Here is a 16,120-nt window from a genome sequence, read left to right as displayed (position 1 = left end):
GATGGATTTTATTCAAACTTGAAATACTTATTCCTCATCATCATCCACATCAACTGACATAAGGGCCATAACTCTGGCTCCAATATTCCATGAATTATCCCCCCTTTTCACATAGATTTTCAGGTTAAAGTTTTGATGCACTTTCACTCTATCTCTGTTATTACTGAATGGATATTATTCAAACTTAAAATAGTTGTTCAGCATCATCACCCACATCATATGACACAAGGTGCATAACTCTGGCACCATTTTTTCATGAATTATTCCCCCTTTTTACTTAGAATTTTAGGTTAAAGTTTTGGTGCACTTTCACTCTACCTCTGTTATTACTGAATGGATTTGATTCAAACTTAAAATAGTTGTTCAGCATCATCACCCACATCATATGACACAAGATGCATAACTCTGGCACAATTTTCATGAATTATTCCCCTTTTTACTTAGAATTCCAGGTTAAAGTTTTATGCACTTTCACTCTATCTCTGTTATTACTGAATGGATCTGATTCAAACTTAAACAATTGTTCAGCATCATTACCCTTATCATATGACACAAGGTGCATAACTCTTGCACCAATTTTTTATGAATTATTTCCCCTTTTTACTTAGAATTTTAGGTTAAAGTTTTGATGCACTTTCACTCTGTCTCTGTTATTACTGAATGGATTTGATTCAAACTTAAAATAGTTGTTCAACATCATCACCCACACCATATATTGCAAGGTTGATAACTCTGGCACCAATTTTTCATTAATTATTCCCCCTTTTTACTTAGAATTTTAGGTTAAAGTTTTGATGCACTTTCACTCTGTCTCTGTTATTACTGAATGGATTTGATTCAAACTTAAAATAGTTGTTCAGCATCATCACCCACACTATATGACACAAGGTGCATAACTCTGGCACCAATTTTTATTGAATTATGCCCCTTTTTGCTTAGGATATACTTATATAGTGTTTTGATACATTTTATCTTTACCTCTCTTATTACTTTAAGTTGATATTTTTGACATAGACACAGGCTATTGAACAATATCTTCATCCACAATTGGAGTCATTAAACACTCCAGTGACAGCTCTAGTTTCCTCAAATGTGCCCAGTTTCACTATCCAGCATCGAAATAGTCAAGCGCGCTGTCTCCTGTGACAGCTCTTGTTAAGTTGAGTTTCTGTAATCTCGAAGTAAAATGCGCAGTCCTTCGGAATTTGAGATACTGTGCTTAAACTGTACCGGTAATATTATAATTATATTGTATAAAGCTGAACTCTCAAAATTAATGTTTACCTTTTGTAGGGAGGTACTTTGGTGGATTATGAGGGGAAGTTGAGGTTGTTGGAAATTGCACAAGTTCCAAAAGATTACGTAAGTATATAAAATCAGTCACAGATATAAATGATCAAAATATGTAGTTTAGCAATGCTTAATTGGTGTGACTTAAGACATGCTTTTATAGAATAACGTTTTTTCTAGGCAAACTTTGAAAGTCTCAAAAACTTGGTCTGAATCATTCTTATGTGTGCATTAAACTTCTATTCACTGGACAGAAAGAAAGCTGCTACATAAAGTGTGTCAGCTTCTTATTGCTTGTTAAAGATACTGATATTGAATTTAAGTTGTCCCTCTTTCAAACCCCTCCATCAGACCCCTCCGTCGGTCTGACAGACCAAATTCTGTGTTCAGTCTCAAACCTAAGCATTTTCACGAAACATTGGTCCTACATTCACCTCAACAGGACGGCCTGCAAAACTAATATCATAATAATCCTGGCCAAAGGTCAAGGCAAAGGGATATTAACCTTGTATATTATTCCTAGGTCCGTATTCCTTAAAACTATTTACAGAGGCATATCCTATAATTTGGTGCACCCGAAAACCGTCCAAAATTGATTTACTTACAGAGAATTGATAATTTTACATCGAATGACACCGATCCCAGATTGCTGGACTTTATCATTCACCCACAATTCTCGTTTTTCTGTCACTTTGAAAGTTGTTTTGTGCCACCGCAACACCTACAACACACTAATTCAGGCGTAGCAGTCAAAAGGGGATAGATAGCAAACTAACAAGGGTACCGTTGGATAGATATTGAAACGCTTTATTGCTCTTACAAATTTTTTTTCGATTATCGGTCTTAGTAATGTAAAATTTGAATCAGATATATTGTTGTTGTACAAGAAAAGGGTGGATAGCAATTTATTATAAAATGTCACTATATTGCTGTTTACTTGCCTAAAACGACATTTTTCAATGCAAGTTCTTCTGCGAAATTTCATTTATTTGTTATTTCAGGTTCATTTAGCTAATAACATAGGTCCCTTGTATCTACTCCCCTCTTTATAGGGTATGCCTCTTTAAGAATTTCAACAACAAAAATTGAAATGTGTCATAAAGGAAGAGATATTCACAAATGTCTGCAACAAACAGAAAAAAATTAAAAGTCCATCTATTCTGTGTTAAAAACATTTTCTTTCCGATATAACTCGAGACATGTTGGGCTTTGGACATAATTTACATGTTAATTAGTTTAATCAAATACATGAGAATATGCAGCAAATTTTACAAATGGTTCTGATATGCAAAATTGTAATTATTTCTTTTATGCAGTTTTCATTTTAAAGGTCCAATACTAAGGAAAGTGAACATTTTAATTTCTTTTAAAAAGCACAGAAACTATTTCATTTTATTGGAAAATGAAAGTTGGTATGTAGAAATTCGAAATAAATCGCAGTATATGTACAATTATTTTTCTATGAAGTATGAAGAAAGTTAAAAAGACCTGGGGGGTCATTCTGTCGATTCATTGAAATTTCAACATAATACACATACATTTCTTTGAGTTCCAAAGACCTTCTGTAAATTTTGACCTGCCAATCTTCATTATTTAGTGTCTTGCAGAAGTCTATGCACTGGCTATGAAAAAAATTGCCAACTCACTTTCCCTTAGTAATGGACCTTTAAATGACAGAACAGCTATATACAGAACTTTATGATACTTTGGTTTCCTTTAGAATATCTTTTATTCTTTCAACAGGTAGATGAATTTAAAAGTGTCAGCAAATTCAAGTAAGTAAATTTCTTAATGATCATATTTAGTTATGTTAAAACTATTTGAAAATAATTCTAATAAGGCAGAGAAAATAACTTTATAATTAACAGTGAAACTGAAAATTCAGAAGTTAAAAGATTTATTTGAGTTGGGACTGTTAAAAAATATACTCTTTAACAGATTTTAAGAGGATTTCTTGTTAATGCCCAAAGTTGTGAATAAGTCACTTCAGCTGCAATAAATTGTTTATCACTCTGACATGTTATTACTTGAACAAATGTAATTGATTACAGCTGATCACAATTACTGATTATGATAACCTTGGGTCCGCACATCGTTTTTTTGCTAAAAATGGGAATGAATACTAAAATCAGCATTTGAATATTTAATATATAATATATTATCTATACATGTAGTCATGTACACATGCAGTAGTTTTGCTGTCTGAAATTGCATATAGTTGTTGTGTGACAGTTGTCTTTCCTAAGATGAATGCCATTGTATACTTGTTGAAATCATTGTCCTTCAAGAACAGCTGATTTTAAAAGATATATTTCTGATAAAATTTGTTACCTGTTGAACAGCAAAGTGTCCAGGCGTTTGCATTTTCGGATCGCATTTTCGGTTTGCACATATGACACTTATTATGACACCAACCAAGCAAACTGATGAATATTATGCATTTAACTAATTGACAGACAGAAGATGTTTTGTTGTTGTTGTTTTTTTTGCTTTTGAACATTTGGGAAAAACTGGATTTGTAAAAAAATGAATATGATTCATGTGAATATTTAAATTTTCTAAAATTGCTTTTGAATACTTGTCAGATATTCAAATATTCAGATATTCTATCCCATCCTTAGCTTTTGTAAATTGGAAATTTTGGCTGCCTTGCTTCCACTTTTCTGAGATATCATATATTTTACAGGATATTTAACACAAACAACTTGTGGATCAATCTGGAAGCTATTAAAAGAGTCATAGATGAAAGGACATTACACATGGAAATTATTGTTAATCCAAAGGTAAACGTTTTGGTTATATTCTTTGACGTTTTTGTTCATGACTACCTGTCTGCCCGTGTCCATCTGTGCCTCTGGCCATCACAGAGGCAGTCACAATAGTGTGTTGTCTGGATTTTAACCAAACTTAGTAGCCCAGTTGGGCATGTTTTTTTTTCCTGGGTTTTGTTAGTTATAGGCCTTTAGACATAAACAATGGGTTGAATACAGGTACCGGTATTGCACCTAGTTCAGTGTATCATTTTTACATACTGTATCATCATCAGTAAAAAACCCTGTAGATTTATATTTATGGATGTTGTGGATGCTTTAATCCACAAAATAGAATCCCAGTGTAGAACGCTTACATTTATGGAGAATGTTAACGTTTCTCCTTTTCTCTCTGTTTTCAAAATTTCGTTTAGCTTTTTTACTATTTGATATGAGCCGTGCCATGGGAAAACCAACATAGTGGGTGTGCGACCAGCATGGATCCAGACCAGCCTGCGCATCCGCGCAGTCTGGTCAGGATCCATGCTGTTCGCTTACAGTTTCTCCAATTCCAGTAGGCTTTAAAAGCGAACAGCATGGAGCCTGACCAGACTGCGCGGATGCGCAGGCTGGTCTGGATCCATGCTGGTCGCACACCCACTATGTTGGTTTTCCCATGGCACGGCTCATATATAGATTAATAAGCTGAGTAAGAATGCATTTTGAAATACTGCGACTTCCTCTTTGAAACAAAAAGTTTTTCCATTATTTTCCAGACTTTGGACAATGGTTTAAATGTTATACAGCTGGAGACAGCTGTAGGAGCTGCTATCAAGAGTTTTGATGGAGCTATGGGTATGAATTTACAATATATACAGCTATTATTTTGTTTCCCACCACACAGTGGTGTGGGAGACATATTGATTTACTCCTGTCTGTGTGTCTGTCTGTCACAAATCTTGTCCGCGCTCTAAGTTGAACAGTTCTCATCCGATCTTCACCAAACTTTAACAAAATGTGTTTGCCAATAAGTCCTCAGCCAAGTTCGATAACTAGCCAGATCGGCCCAGACACTTCAGAATTGCGGCCCTTGAATTACTGATAGGCTGCTTACTCCAAAACTTACCGATGGGCCGCTTACTCTAAAATTTACTCCAAAACTGTTAAAGGCCATTTACTCCAAAACTTACTCCAAAACTATCAAGGTATATTTTCTGTGAGTAAACAGTATATAAAGACAGACTCAATTATTCAGATGATTAGGCAGTTGTGGGAGACATGCACTTTTCTCAAAAGCAGCTTTAGTTTGCTGTATGAACCATTAATTAAATAATTTCCTTCACAGTTTATAGAATTTATTGTATAGAGCTTTGAAATCACTGCTCTTGTTTTGCTACTTTTTAAGAATGCGCTGGCTCACAATTTGTTAAGTTCATGCATTTTTGTTTATTGTGAAAAGTTGTTTTCTTGCAAGTTTATCTTCCAATGAATGCACTTGATTGTGATACTGTTGTTCTGTACATTGATAATTAGGCCTCCATTATCAGGTCTTAGGGATAATATATATGTAATGAATTTAATTTGAATTGATCATAACACAGGGTTTGACATTTATTCTTCTTTATCATCACAATACATGCAAAGCAGTATTGCATTTCTTTGAAAAACTTAATCTTAAAAGTTGTTAAAAACTGTTCACCAACAATATTGAAGATCACCATAAATCGTAACAGACAATGGTTGTAACAATTTGTTTTGTACACACCATAGAAAAACTATTAACCTTTAGCCTGCTGACGGCAAGTGATTCTGCCTTTGCGGATGTGCAGATCCGTGCAGGCTGATCATGGTCTGCGCTGTTCGCTATTCAGTCAGTAAATTTTCAGTGAACATCCCTTTGAATAATTAGTGGTATGGCCAAAATTGAATGATGGACCAGTCCATTTTAGAAATTTAGCAGGCTAAGGGTTAAGGTTAAGTGCTTTTACACACACAAACATCTATAGAGTATATCAGTAACATATTCAGTGAGATAATATATCAAAATACGATTTCTTTCCATATTTAAAGTAAATGTAGTATTTACATGTATGGTCCATTTATATCACAGTTTTTTTTTAAACACTGAAATATAACACAAATAAAGCTTTGTGTAGAAAGCCTCTGTACAGCATTTTCACAGATATTTTATTATGTGTTACGTTTTGTCAAAAGTGAGCTGATTGTCCAGGTGCCTACCTGCTCATGCCGTGAGACAGGCACATGATTTCATCCTCCACCATTAACCTTTGCCCTGCTAAATTTCTAAAATGGACTGATCCATCATTCAATTTTAGCAGTATCACTTACTATTCAAAAGGATGCTTACTGAAAATTTACTGACTGAATAGTGAACAGTGCAGACCATGATCTTGTAAAGGCAGAATCACTTGCTGCCAGCAGGCTAAAGGTTAAAGCTGGAATTTAAGGAGAGTGGTGGTTAAGTGATTAAGGTTTTGGTCACTCAAACAGGAAGGTGATTGAATCCTACTGGAGTCATAACCACATCATCATATCAGCAGTACCACAGTCATAACTGCACCATCATATCAGCAGTACCACAGTCATAACTGCACCATCATATCAGCAGTACCACAGTCATAACTGCACCATCATATCAGCAGTACCACAGTCATAACCACACCATCATATCAGCAGTACTGATTTTTATGCCCCCACTTTTGGGGGGGCATATAGATTTGCCCTTGTCCGTCCATCCTTCCGTCCGTCCAAGAATGTTGTGCCGCGCCTAGCTCCAAAAGTATTTGACGTAGAGTCACAAAACTTTACAGGAATGTTGGTCAGCATGTGTAGTTGTGCACCTGGGGTTTCGCTTCCGGATTCATTCAGTCATGTAGGAGTTATGACCCCTGACTTTGTAAAAATTGGTCATTTTAGTGTTGTGTTGCGCCTAGCTTCAAAAGTATTTGACGTAGAGTCACAAAACTTTACAGGAATGTTGGTCAGCATGTGTAGTTGTGCACCTGGGGTTTCGCGTCCGGACTCATTCAGTCTTGTAGGAGTTATGGCCTCTGACTTAATTAAAAATTGGTCATTTTAATGTTGTGTTGCGCGTAGCTCCAAAAGTATTTGACCTAGAGTCACAAAAGTTTACAGGAATGTTGGTCAGCATATGCAGTTGTGCACCTGGGGTTTTGCGTCCGGATTCATTCAGTATTGTAGGAGTTACAGCCCCTGACCTAGGAAAAAATTGTCATTTTAATGTCATGTAGTGGGGGCATCTGTGTCCAATGGACACATTTCTAGTTTCCAGTGGATTCAAACTTGATTGAAATAAGCTTTGAAGCTTTCATCACAACCAAGCTAAAATAGAATAGTACAAACTTAACTGACAGGTCTGTTATGACGTAAAACCAAACAAAAAAATGTGTTACCAGAAAGTTGTTGATTTTGAAGCTGGCTTGTTTTGTTAAATACCATAAGAAAATGTAACAGATGTTGCTTAATATAGCAGAAATAGCTATACACATGCATGAAATACTGACGAGGATAATTGGTAATTGATTAATCTGTGTATTTAAAGCAGAAAACATTCATGATGAAATAATTGTTTACTGTTGTAACAAAAAAACATTCTAATGGATACTGTAGATTTGGAAATTTTCACTTGCAGTTTCGTGATTAGCAGCATTACTTTGTTATTATATTAACCTTTAGCCTGCTGATGGCAAGTGGTTTTGCCTTTGCCACTAGTGCAGGCTGATCATGGTCAGTACTTGTCTCTATACTGTCAGTAAATTTTCAGTGAACACCCCTCCGAATAACAAATGGTACTGCCTAAATTGAATGATGGACTAGTGGATTTTAGAAATTTAGCTGGGTAAAGGTTAAGCTTTGTGAACTGTGAGTGTTTGCAAGGCCTCCACTGGGCCTCGGAAAGTTGTAGCCACTTTTTGAGAGAAACTGCCAAACTGAAGCTGAATTGCTGAAATTTGGCCACATTTTAATAAAATTCTTGTAGCCACTTTCAAAAATCTGAAGCCAGTTCTTTGAATTTGTAGCGTTTGGCTACATTGGCAAATAGCAGAGGAGGCCCTCAGCACAGTGTTAGTGTTTTAGGATAAGGTGCAGATTAATATTCAAGAATATTTTGACTTTGCAGGTAGCTTTTGTGAATAGTATCGAAAATAAAACAATTGCAAATATTCCACAATCTACAGTATAAGGTGGCTGCATTACTTTTATAATGCTTGTATTCATGAATACATTTGTTAGTTTTATCCTTGAAAATCTAGATGTTGTTTTTTTCTTCATATGTTGGTACATGTCTAATTGTGTGTACACATGTGCTGTGTTTATATTAGAAGTATTTACTTTTGTTAATGACACAAGCTGGTTACAAACACTTTCCTTTTTCTTCATGAAAAGTCGTTTTGGAAAAAATTTAAACTTGATTTTTATGTAAATTTTGCACTCCCAGTTTGTTTGCCCTACCTTTCCTGGTTGTGAAAATGTGAGGCTGGCAAGACAACTTTGTCTTCAGTATGGTATATACTTCATGCAATGTCTTTTGAAATATATGTTTTACAATTTCTTGGCTATTTTCAAATAAAAGTATTGTCGGACATAGTTTGCTGGAACTTAGACTGCTAGAATACCTCTCATCAGTGTAATTTATTGTACAGCCCCAGCAAAGTTGCTATACTTCACATAATGTTCTAACTTGAATATAAATGGTCGGAACTCTTCAACGATATATGTGGTCCCAAAAAGTAGATAATAGTGTATTTCAGACCTCCAACAAAAAAGGGTCTCATTATTGGCTGGAGTGATGGGGATTTTCCCCTTCTATATTGGTCTGAAGCCCCAGCTACTTTTTCTGTAGCAACTAAAGTTAAAAATGGGGGAAACAAATGGGAAGGAGTAAAGTTTGATCTGGAAATTTGCACAATTTGATGAAGCAAAGATATTGAGCTACTAAAGGAGTGCAGATCTCTCAAACACAATGTATGTAAGGTTTTATTGCATACGATACAGTCAGTTGACGTCACACAACCAGTAAGGAATGGTTTCATCTCTAGACCAGAGACAGAAAATATTTTTTTTATGAAGCCTTTACACAACATTAGATACAATGATTAAATTTCCTCCCTGGATTAAGCATTTTACATCAATAAACACACCCATGCCATTCGTCAATTAAATCATGCTAAATCTGTGGCCAGTGTGGGTATGTAATGCTTTACTTAATGGAATGTAACATATGGACACATGTTTACTATTTACATGTTGTCCTGTGAAGGGCATGTTTTCAAGTGAAAATCATCAATACAGAAATGTATTTTTAAGTCAGTCCCTTCTGAAACATATGGTCAGTTAAATAAACATTTAGAAGTCGAAAGCTGCTACAGATCAGTATTTAAAAATACATCAGTTAAATATAGAGGTTAGTACACTAACTTATCCAATATTGGGATCTTGAAAGTAAGTGAGATGTTTGGGTGGTCATTTGGTTTTCTGCTGGTTCTGTTTCCTCCAACAGTGCATTACTACTTTTCAGTTCAGTTCAAAATCTACAGCGTTTAATTTCTGTCTTAAAATGATGATGATGGTGATGGTAATGTAATGTTGTGTTGTGTTGGTAATGGTGGTGATGATGATGATGATGATGATGAAGATAACATATGATGATGCTGAAAATGGTTATGTTGATGATGTCATGGTGATAATGGTGATGATGATGGTGATAGTGGTGATGATTGTGATGTGATGATGAAGTTAACTATTTTGATGTATTTGTTTGCAGGTATTAATGTGCCACGTCGGCGTTTCTTGCCAGTGAAAACAACGTCTGATCTTCTCATTATTATGAGCAACTTGTACAGTCTGAGAGCTGGTTCCCTGGAGATGAACCCTAAACGCTCATTTCCATCTGTACCTCTCAGTAAGCTGGGATCACATTTTACCAAGGTAAGAATGAAATAGATACAGTGATTTCAGATATTTTTGCATGACCAAAATTTCCTGATATTTAAAAACAAGTTATAGTTAAAGATTTACCTTGACATGAATTATAAATTTTTCTCATAAATCAGAGCGAAACTGGTCTACCTGCTTCTGTTTCTATATACAGATAGACAAGTTTTGCTCTAAGCCCTTGAAACGTCATTAATATTCAAATTTTATAAGGACTTCTTTTTTCTGCACAGAAATCTGAAAAAGGAAACTACTGTAAATTAATCTCTTGCGATTATTTCTGATTTTATGATAAAGTTGTTTTTTATATTTTTTAGGCTAGACTTTTAACCTTTATCCTGCTGGCGGCATGTTATTCTGCCTTTGTGACCAATACAGACCAAGATCAGCCTGCACATCCGTGTAGGCTGATCATGGTCTGCACTGTTCGCTATTCAGTCAGTAAATTTTCAGTGAACACCCTTTCGAAAAATAAATGGTATTGCCCAAATAGAATGACTGATCAGTCCATTTCAGAAATTTAGCAGGGTAAAGGTAAATGTGTTCCGATATTTCATGTCAGAAGTTTTCTCAATGAAATACATATAGTAATATCATCATATAATTTTCAGGTGAAGGATTTCCTGTGGAGATTTGCCAGTATTCCAGATATTCTTGAACTTGATCATTTAACTGTATCGGGAGATGTTACATTTGGAAAGAACGTCACTTTAAAGGTAAATCATTATTATTTTTCAGTTTTCCTTGCAAAAATTGTTTATTTGTCTATAAGTAAGATCTTACAACAACAAAAATACCTCCACATTGCCACAAGAAAGATATTGAGGTAGTTCTGCACATTTTGAATCAAATATTTTGCAATGCAGAATTTTGTTAACCCATATTTTTCCAAAGCAGCATCTCATGCCAGTAAAGAAACAAGAGTTATTATGTTAGACTGATCTAATAATATTGATTTTCCTGTCAGTTTACATAAATATAGAAAACTTGTTATTTTTATTGCATTTTTGCATAATAGTATTATAGGTTTTAATGAAAATTCTTACAGTTGTAGATGACCTATTTTCTTTCATATGGCCAAATATAATGTTTAGGTCTGAGTGTTTGAATTTTCACAATTTGCCATAAATCAGTTGTAGTCCTAGTTGTGCTGCTTATTAGAGGTCATTATTTTGAATTATTCTGGATCAAAACTTTTCCGTTGTCATAATTAACCTTTAGAAGATAGTAAGGTTGACTGTTTAACAGATAGCAGTCTGGTTATAATAGATTCAGGGTTTTATTTCTGCTATCCACCATATAATGACTGCCTGGCATTAATTTGTTTTCCAGTTAAATGATGCGACACTGTCACTTTGGTTAATCAGACATGCAGAACTATCTTAATAAAAGAAATTTATTTTAAGGGCAATAGCCCACTACCCTAGGCTAAAATAGCAATTGTCTGAAAAATGTAATTATCACAGGGTAATATTTACTTTGTCAAAATTTCTTGCTTATGACTATTTATTTGTTCATCATAGATGATGTTTATGAACAGACTGTGTCTCATACTGAGGTTTGACTCTGAAGGTTCTCATACGGATAGGCAAGGGCACATCAATACTTGTCCCTGAACCCTCCTTTCTGAAGGTTCTTAATATATGGATAGGCAAGGACACATCAGTACTTGTCTCTGAACCATCCTTTCAAATTAGAAGGTACCAGTTTACAGAAATTGGTCCTCAGAATTTAAATGCTTAGAATGTTTATGTTCGGGCTGATCCATAGTGTTTGTGAATATTTTGCAACTATACACATAGTGTTCATGAATATGGAGGTTTTAAGATTAATTTGCTTTCCTATGTTTCAGGGTACAGTAATTATCATAGCAAATCATGGAGACAGAATTGATATCCCATCTGGTGCCATCCTTGAGAACAAAATTGTCTCTGGAAATCTTAGGATTCTTGACCATTAAAGGGAGACAAATCTTACCCTCTTTTAGGGACAATATTTTTTATCAAAAAGCCTGTCAGTTTGCATGAAAGACTTGTGTGAAAGATTGTTAAAGAAAGTTACACTACTTCCTATGATAGTGCTGTACAGACAGGAATCTACAAAACAACTATACTGATAACCTAGACTTCAGAATGGTAATTGAGATGTTAAAACTGTAAAAATTATGCATTTCCTTCTCACAGTGAGTTTGGTCAAAGTAGCAGTTTATCAAATCTCTATCATTCTTTTTTAAAGTTGTCAGATCTATATTTCTGTAAATGATAGTTGATTTCCATAATAATCGAAAGATGAGATAGTTAAATGTAGGCAGATAATTAAGTTTGTAGCTTTATTGATCCATTTTTACCTGTTGAAATGTGATACTATTTATGCATTATCTTCTTGAAATTGGAAATTTTTATACTGTTTTTGGTGCAAGTATTAATATATAATGTTACATATAACCGATATTATACATGTGTTGTTAGTTTAAATGTTTTGATTTTAAAATATATGATCTGATTAGAAATGTTCAGTTCACAATTTGGTGAAATGTTATTTGAAATTAAGAAAACTGATTGCAAAATATTGTTTAAAGTGGAGAAATTCAAGTATTCACACCAAAGTCAGTGTTGTTATGTGCAGCTCTAAGTCCTTAAATGAGCCACGCCATGAGAAAACCAACATAGTGCGTTTGCAACCAGCATGGATCCAGACCAGCCTGCGCATCCGCGCAGTCTGGTCAGGATCCATGCTGATCGCTTTCAAAGCCTATTGCAATTAGAGAAACTGTTAGCGAACAGCATGGATCCAGACCAGCCTGCGCATCCGCGCAGTCTGGTCAGGATCCATGCTGGTCGCAAACGCAATATGTTGGTTTTCTCATGGTGTGGCTCAAATAGAAGTACTTTTTAAGTTGCAATGCTTTTGTTACTGTTGATTTGTCAAATACTGGCAAATGTTTGAATGTGATCTTGACTCTAGTATATATAAATGTGGAAAAAGTGTTTAGTCTTCAGAGTTGTTAACAAATCATGAAAAAAAAAGTGTTTAATCTGAACAGGACTTTGATAGTACAGTCCATGAAACTGTGTTGTATTGCATTTTTATTTTATCCATGATCATCCTTATTAGATATTTAGATGTAGTCGTCATGACTTAGTTTGAAATTCTTCAATCCGTGATATGGGTTCAGAGACTTACATGCAGAAATTTACAAAATTAATGAGCAGGATAACTGATATGGTATAAAAAGTTGAAAGCGATTGTGAAATAGGGATTGTTAGTAATTGTTAGTGGTCAGTTTTGAATTCATCTGTTGCTTTTTTATGAACATATTTGTTTCATTGTTAATGACAATCCAGCTTGTTATACCTAGTTCTATGACTTACCTCTACAGTCATTTTCTGGTCTGAAAACATCCCACAAATCCCACCTAACCTGTTAATTATTAAGAGAGTTCTGGACAACATTTGTACAAGTTTATAAACCTAAGTTTGGAGTCCCAAGTTCATAAGGTTACAAAACTAAGTCAAAATGCTACCTAGTTATTGGTCAATTTTGGGATCTAGCTAGGAAACAACCAATCAAATATAAGTTTTCAAGCCAGTCTCCAAAGTCCACTTCATAAATTTGGACTCCAGTTACATCATTTAATTTACTCTGAAGTGGCAGCAGTCTTAAAACAAAAATGAGCCGTGCCATGAGAAAACCAACATAGTGGGTGTGCGACCAGCATGGATCCAGACCAGCCTGCGCATCCGCGCAGTCTGGTCCGGATCCATGCTGTTCGCTAACAGTTTCTCCAATTCCAATACGCTTTAAAAGCGAACAGCATGGAGCCTGACCAGACTGCGCGGATGCACAGGCTGGTCTGGATCCATGCTGGTCGCAAAGCCACTATGTTGGTTTTCTCATGGCACGGCTCAAATAATGAAAAACTCACTTGTTGAATGCTTCCAGATATTTTATTGTTAAGGGTGTATTTTTATGTACAATTTAACTTTTGTGTATTATGGTGTGTGTGCCACTTCCTTTTAGAGAACTAGTGTTTTATGTAGTTTGATGACAATGAAAAGATAAAAATCCATCTGTCAAACTGACATGTGCAGCTCTTTGTGTCAGTGAAAGGGTTACAAGAGTTATTATTAAATCTTCTTAATGGTTTCATAATAAATACCCTTGTTCATTAGTTTTAGAACTTCATAGAATTTTTTCTAGTACAGGAGTCTTTAAAGAAGGTACTGTAAGTTTTTTCCAGTTTATAAAATTTTACAAGTAGTACTGCATGAAATACATGGGAAAATTGCACAAGTTTTAAGAATAAATGCACAGTATATTTATTTTGTAAGTCGGATATTTGGCAGTTAGGATAAACATGCATTTATGTGCAGAAGAGAGAGTGTCAATTTTTAGTTGTTTTCAGCAATAAGTAGTGTTCAAAGCTATTACCAGCCCAGTGTAAAAGAAAATGGCTGATTACCATGTGATTACCTATGTAATTGTAATTGATTACATCTGATTACAATTACTGATTATGATTACCTCAAGTCTGTTGCTTAGTACCCTGATTTCTACCTAAGAAATGGTTGTGTATCGTTGGGTATCTGAAGTTTTGATAAAAACTGTCAGGAATCTTTTATCCTTCAAACTATTTCAACAATATCTAAATGATTTGTATTTTGTTGTTTCCATATTTCTATATCCAAAACCCTATTATGGTAGCTTTAATCAGGAAATCATTTCTCCATTCTGTTTTATATACTTCTAGTACAAACTTGTTGTTCTAGGTATGTGTTATATATAAATGTGTATGTACGCACACTGATTTCAAGTCATTTTACTTTTGGGAATAGAAATAATATGCTTTAAATGTGTTTGTTGTTTTTGCTTGTCTGGACAGTTATTTTTATCCTCAAACCTTGTGGGCATGCTAGAATTGTTACTGGACAGTACAGTAACCTTTCATGTTGGGGTCACTTAGACAAAGGTCAAGGTCACTTTTCATTTTGAAAAGCATCTACTGAAGATCTTGAGAATGGGTGCACTTGTAATCTTCCAACTTATGTCGGCATTGATAAACCCTATTCATTTAACAAAGGTATCACTTTGTCTGTGGTCCGTGTTTGGTACTGTATGGTAAGTGAAACCTATTCATTTTTGTCCATAGACTATGTGGTACTGGACAGTAGTTCCTTTGATGAACCCTAAGCATTCAACATTGGGATCCTTTTGTCTGGAGTCATCATTGTCAAATAAGAACTAATTTACTAAATCTGGTTTATACAGAGCATTGAGAATGACCTTGTTCATGAGAGATGTTTTCATTGTGAAAGATCTTGTTTGTTAAGAGATGTGCCCTACTTACAGAATTAGCCTTCCTTTTCAAAGCTGTATATTGTACCATTCGATCTATGTAAACTCCTTTTATCACCTTACACTTGGAATCTTATTCTTCCCATTCTTTGGTTCTTTTTTATGCTCACAGGCATAACTGTGTTTTTCCATCTGTTGGTATGGTACCAGATTGCCTACAGCTCACAATAATGACCAGATTTAGTTTATACTTACACTCAACAATCCTTGTTGCAGGACCCAAAAACTGACCTATATATAAAAGACCTTGACCTTCATAAGATCTTCACCTTTTAACTTAACACCTCAAACAAGAGTGTCATGATGACCCTATATCGCACACCTGTTAAACTTGGCCTTGGAATCATCAAGATAAACATCCTGACCAAGTTTAATGAAGATAGGGTTATAAATGTGGCCTCTACAGTGTTACCAAGCTTTTCCTTTGATTTGAGCGTGTGACCTAGTTTCTGATCCCACATGACCCAGTTTCGAATCTGGCCTAGGAATCATCAAGTTAAACATTCTGACCAAGTTTCATGAAGATAGGGTCATAAATGTGGCCATACAAGTTTTAAGCTTTTCCTTTGATTTGACCAGGTGACAAGCCAAAGTAGCAAATTTTGGCCTTTTAAGGGGCCATAACTCTGCAACCCATGATGGGATCTGGCCAGTTTGGAAAGGAACCCAAGATATTTTGCCAATACAAGTTGTGTGCAAGTTTGATTAAAATCAACTGCAAAATGTGGTCTCTATTGTGTTCACAAATT

At 35.0% G+C, this 16,120-nt stretch overlaps 1 protein-coding gene across 4 annotated transcripts in view; it reads left to right on the top strand.

The window, feature by feature from the left end:
* The window catches only part of LOC123532889 (UTP--glucose-1-phosphate uridylyltransferase-like), a 61,273-nt gene extending 46,405 nt beyond the window's left edge, over positions 1-14,868 (top strand). For all 4 annotated transcript variants that reach the window (XM_053551979.1, XM_053551974.1, XM_053551970.1 and 1 more), the window contains exons 9-15: positions 1,294-1,362; positions 3,034-3,065; positions 3,977-4,073; positions 4,817-4,895; positions 9,847-10,010; positions 10,628-10,732; positions 11,869-14,868. In XM_053551979.1, coding sequence (XP_053407954.1) covers positions 1,294-1,362; positions 3,034-3,065; positions 3,977-4,073; positions 4,817-4,895; positions 9,847-10,010; positions 10,628-10,732; positions 11,869-11,976 — 654 coding nt within the window. In that variant the 3' untranslated portion in view covers positions 11,977-14,868. The remainder of the gene's footprint in view (positions 1-1,293; positions 1,363-3,033; positions 3,066-3,976; positions 4,074-4,816; positions 4,896-9,846; positions 10,011-10,627; positions 10,733-11,868) is intronic.
* Positions 14,869-16,120: the final 1,252 nt, after the last annotated feature.

The sequence above is a fragment of the Mercenaria mercenaria genome, chromosome 1 (genome assembly GCF_021730395.1).
Source record: "Mercenaria mercenaria strain notata chromosome 1, MADL_Memer_1, whole genome shotgun sequence".
NCBI lineage: Eukaryota > Metazoa > Mollusca > Bivalvia > Venerida > Veneridae > Mercenaria > Mercenaria mercenaria.
This window is presented reverse-complemented; position numbering and strand designations above follow the sequence as displayed.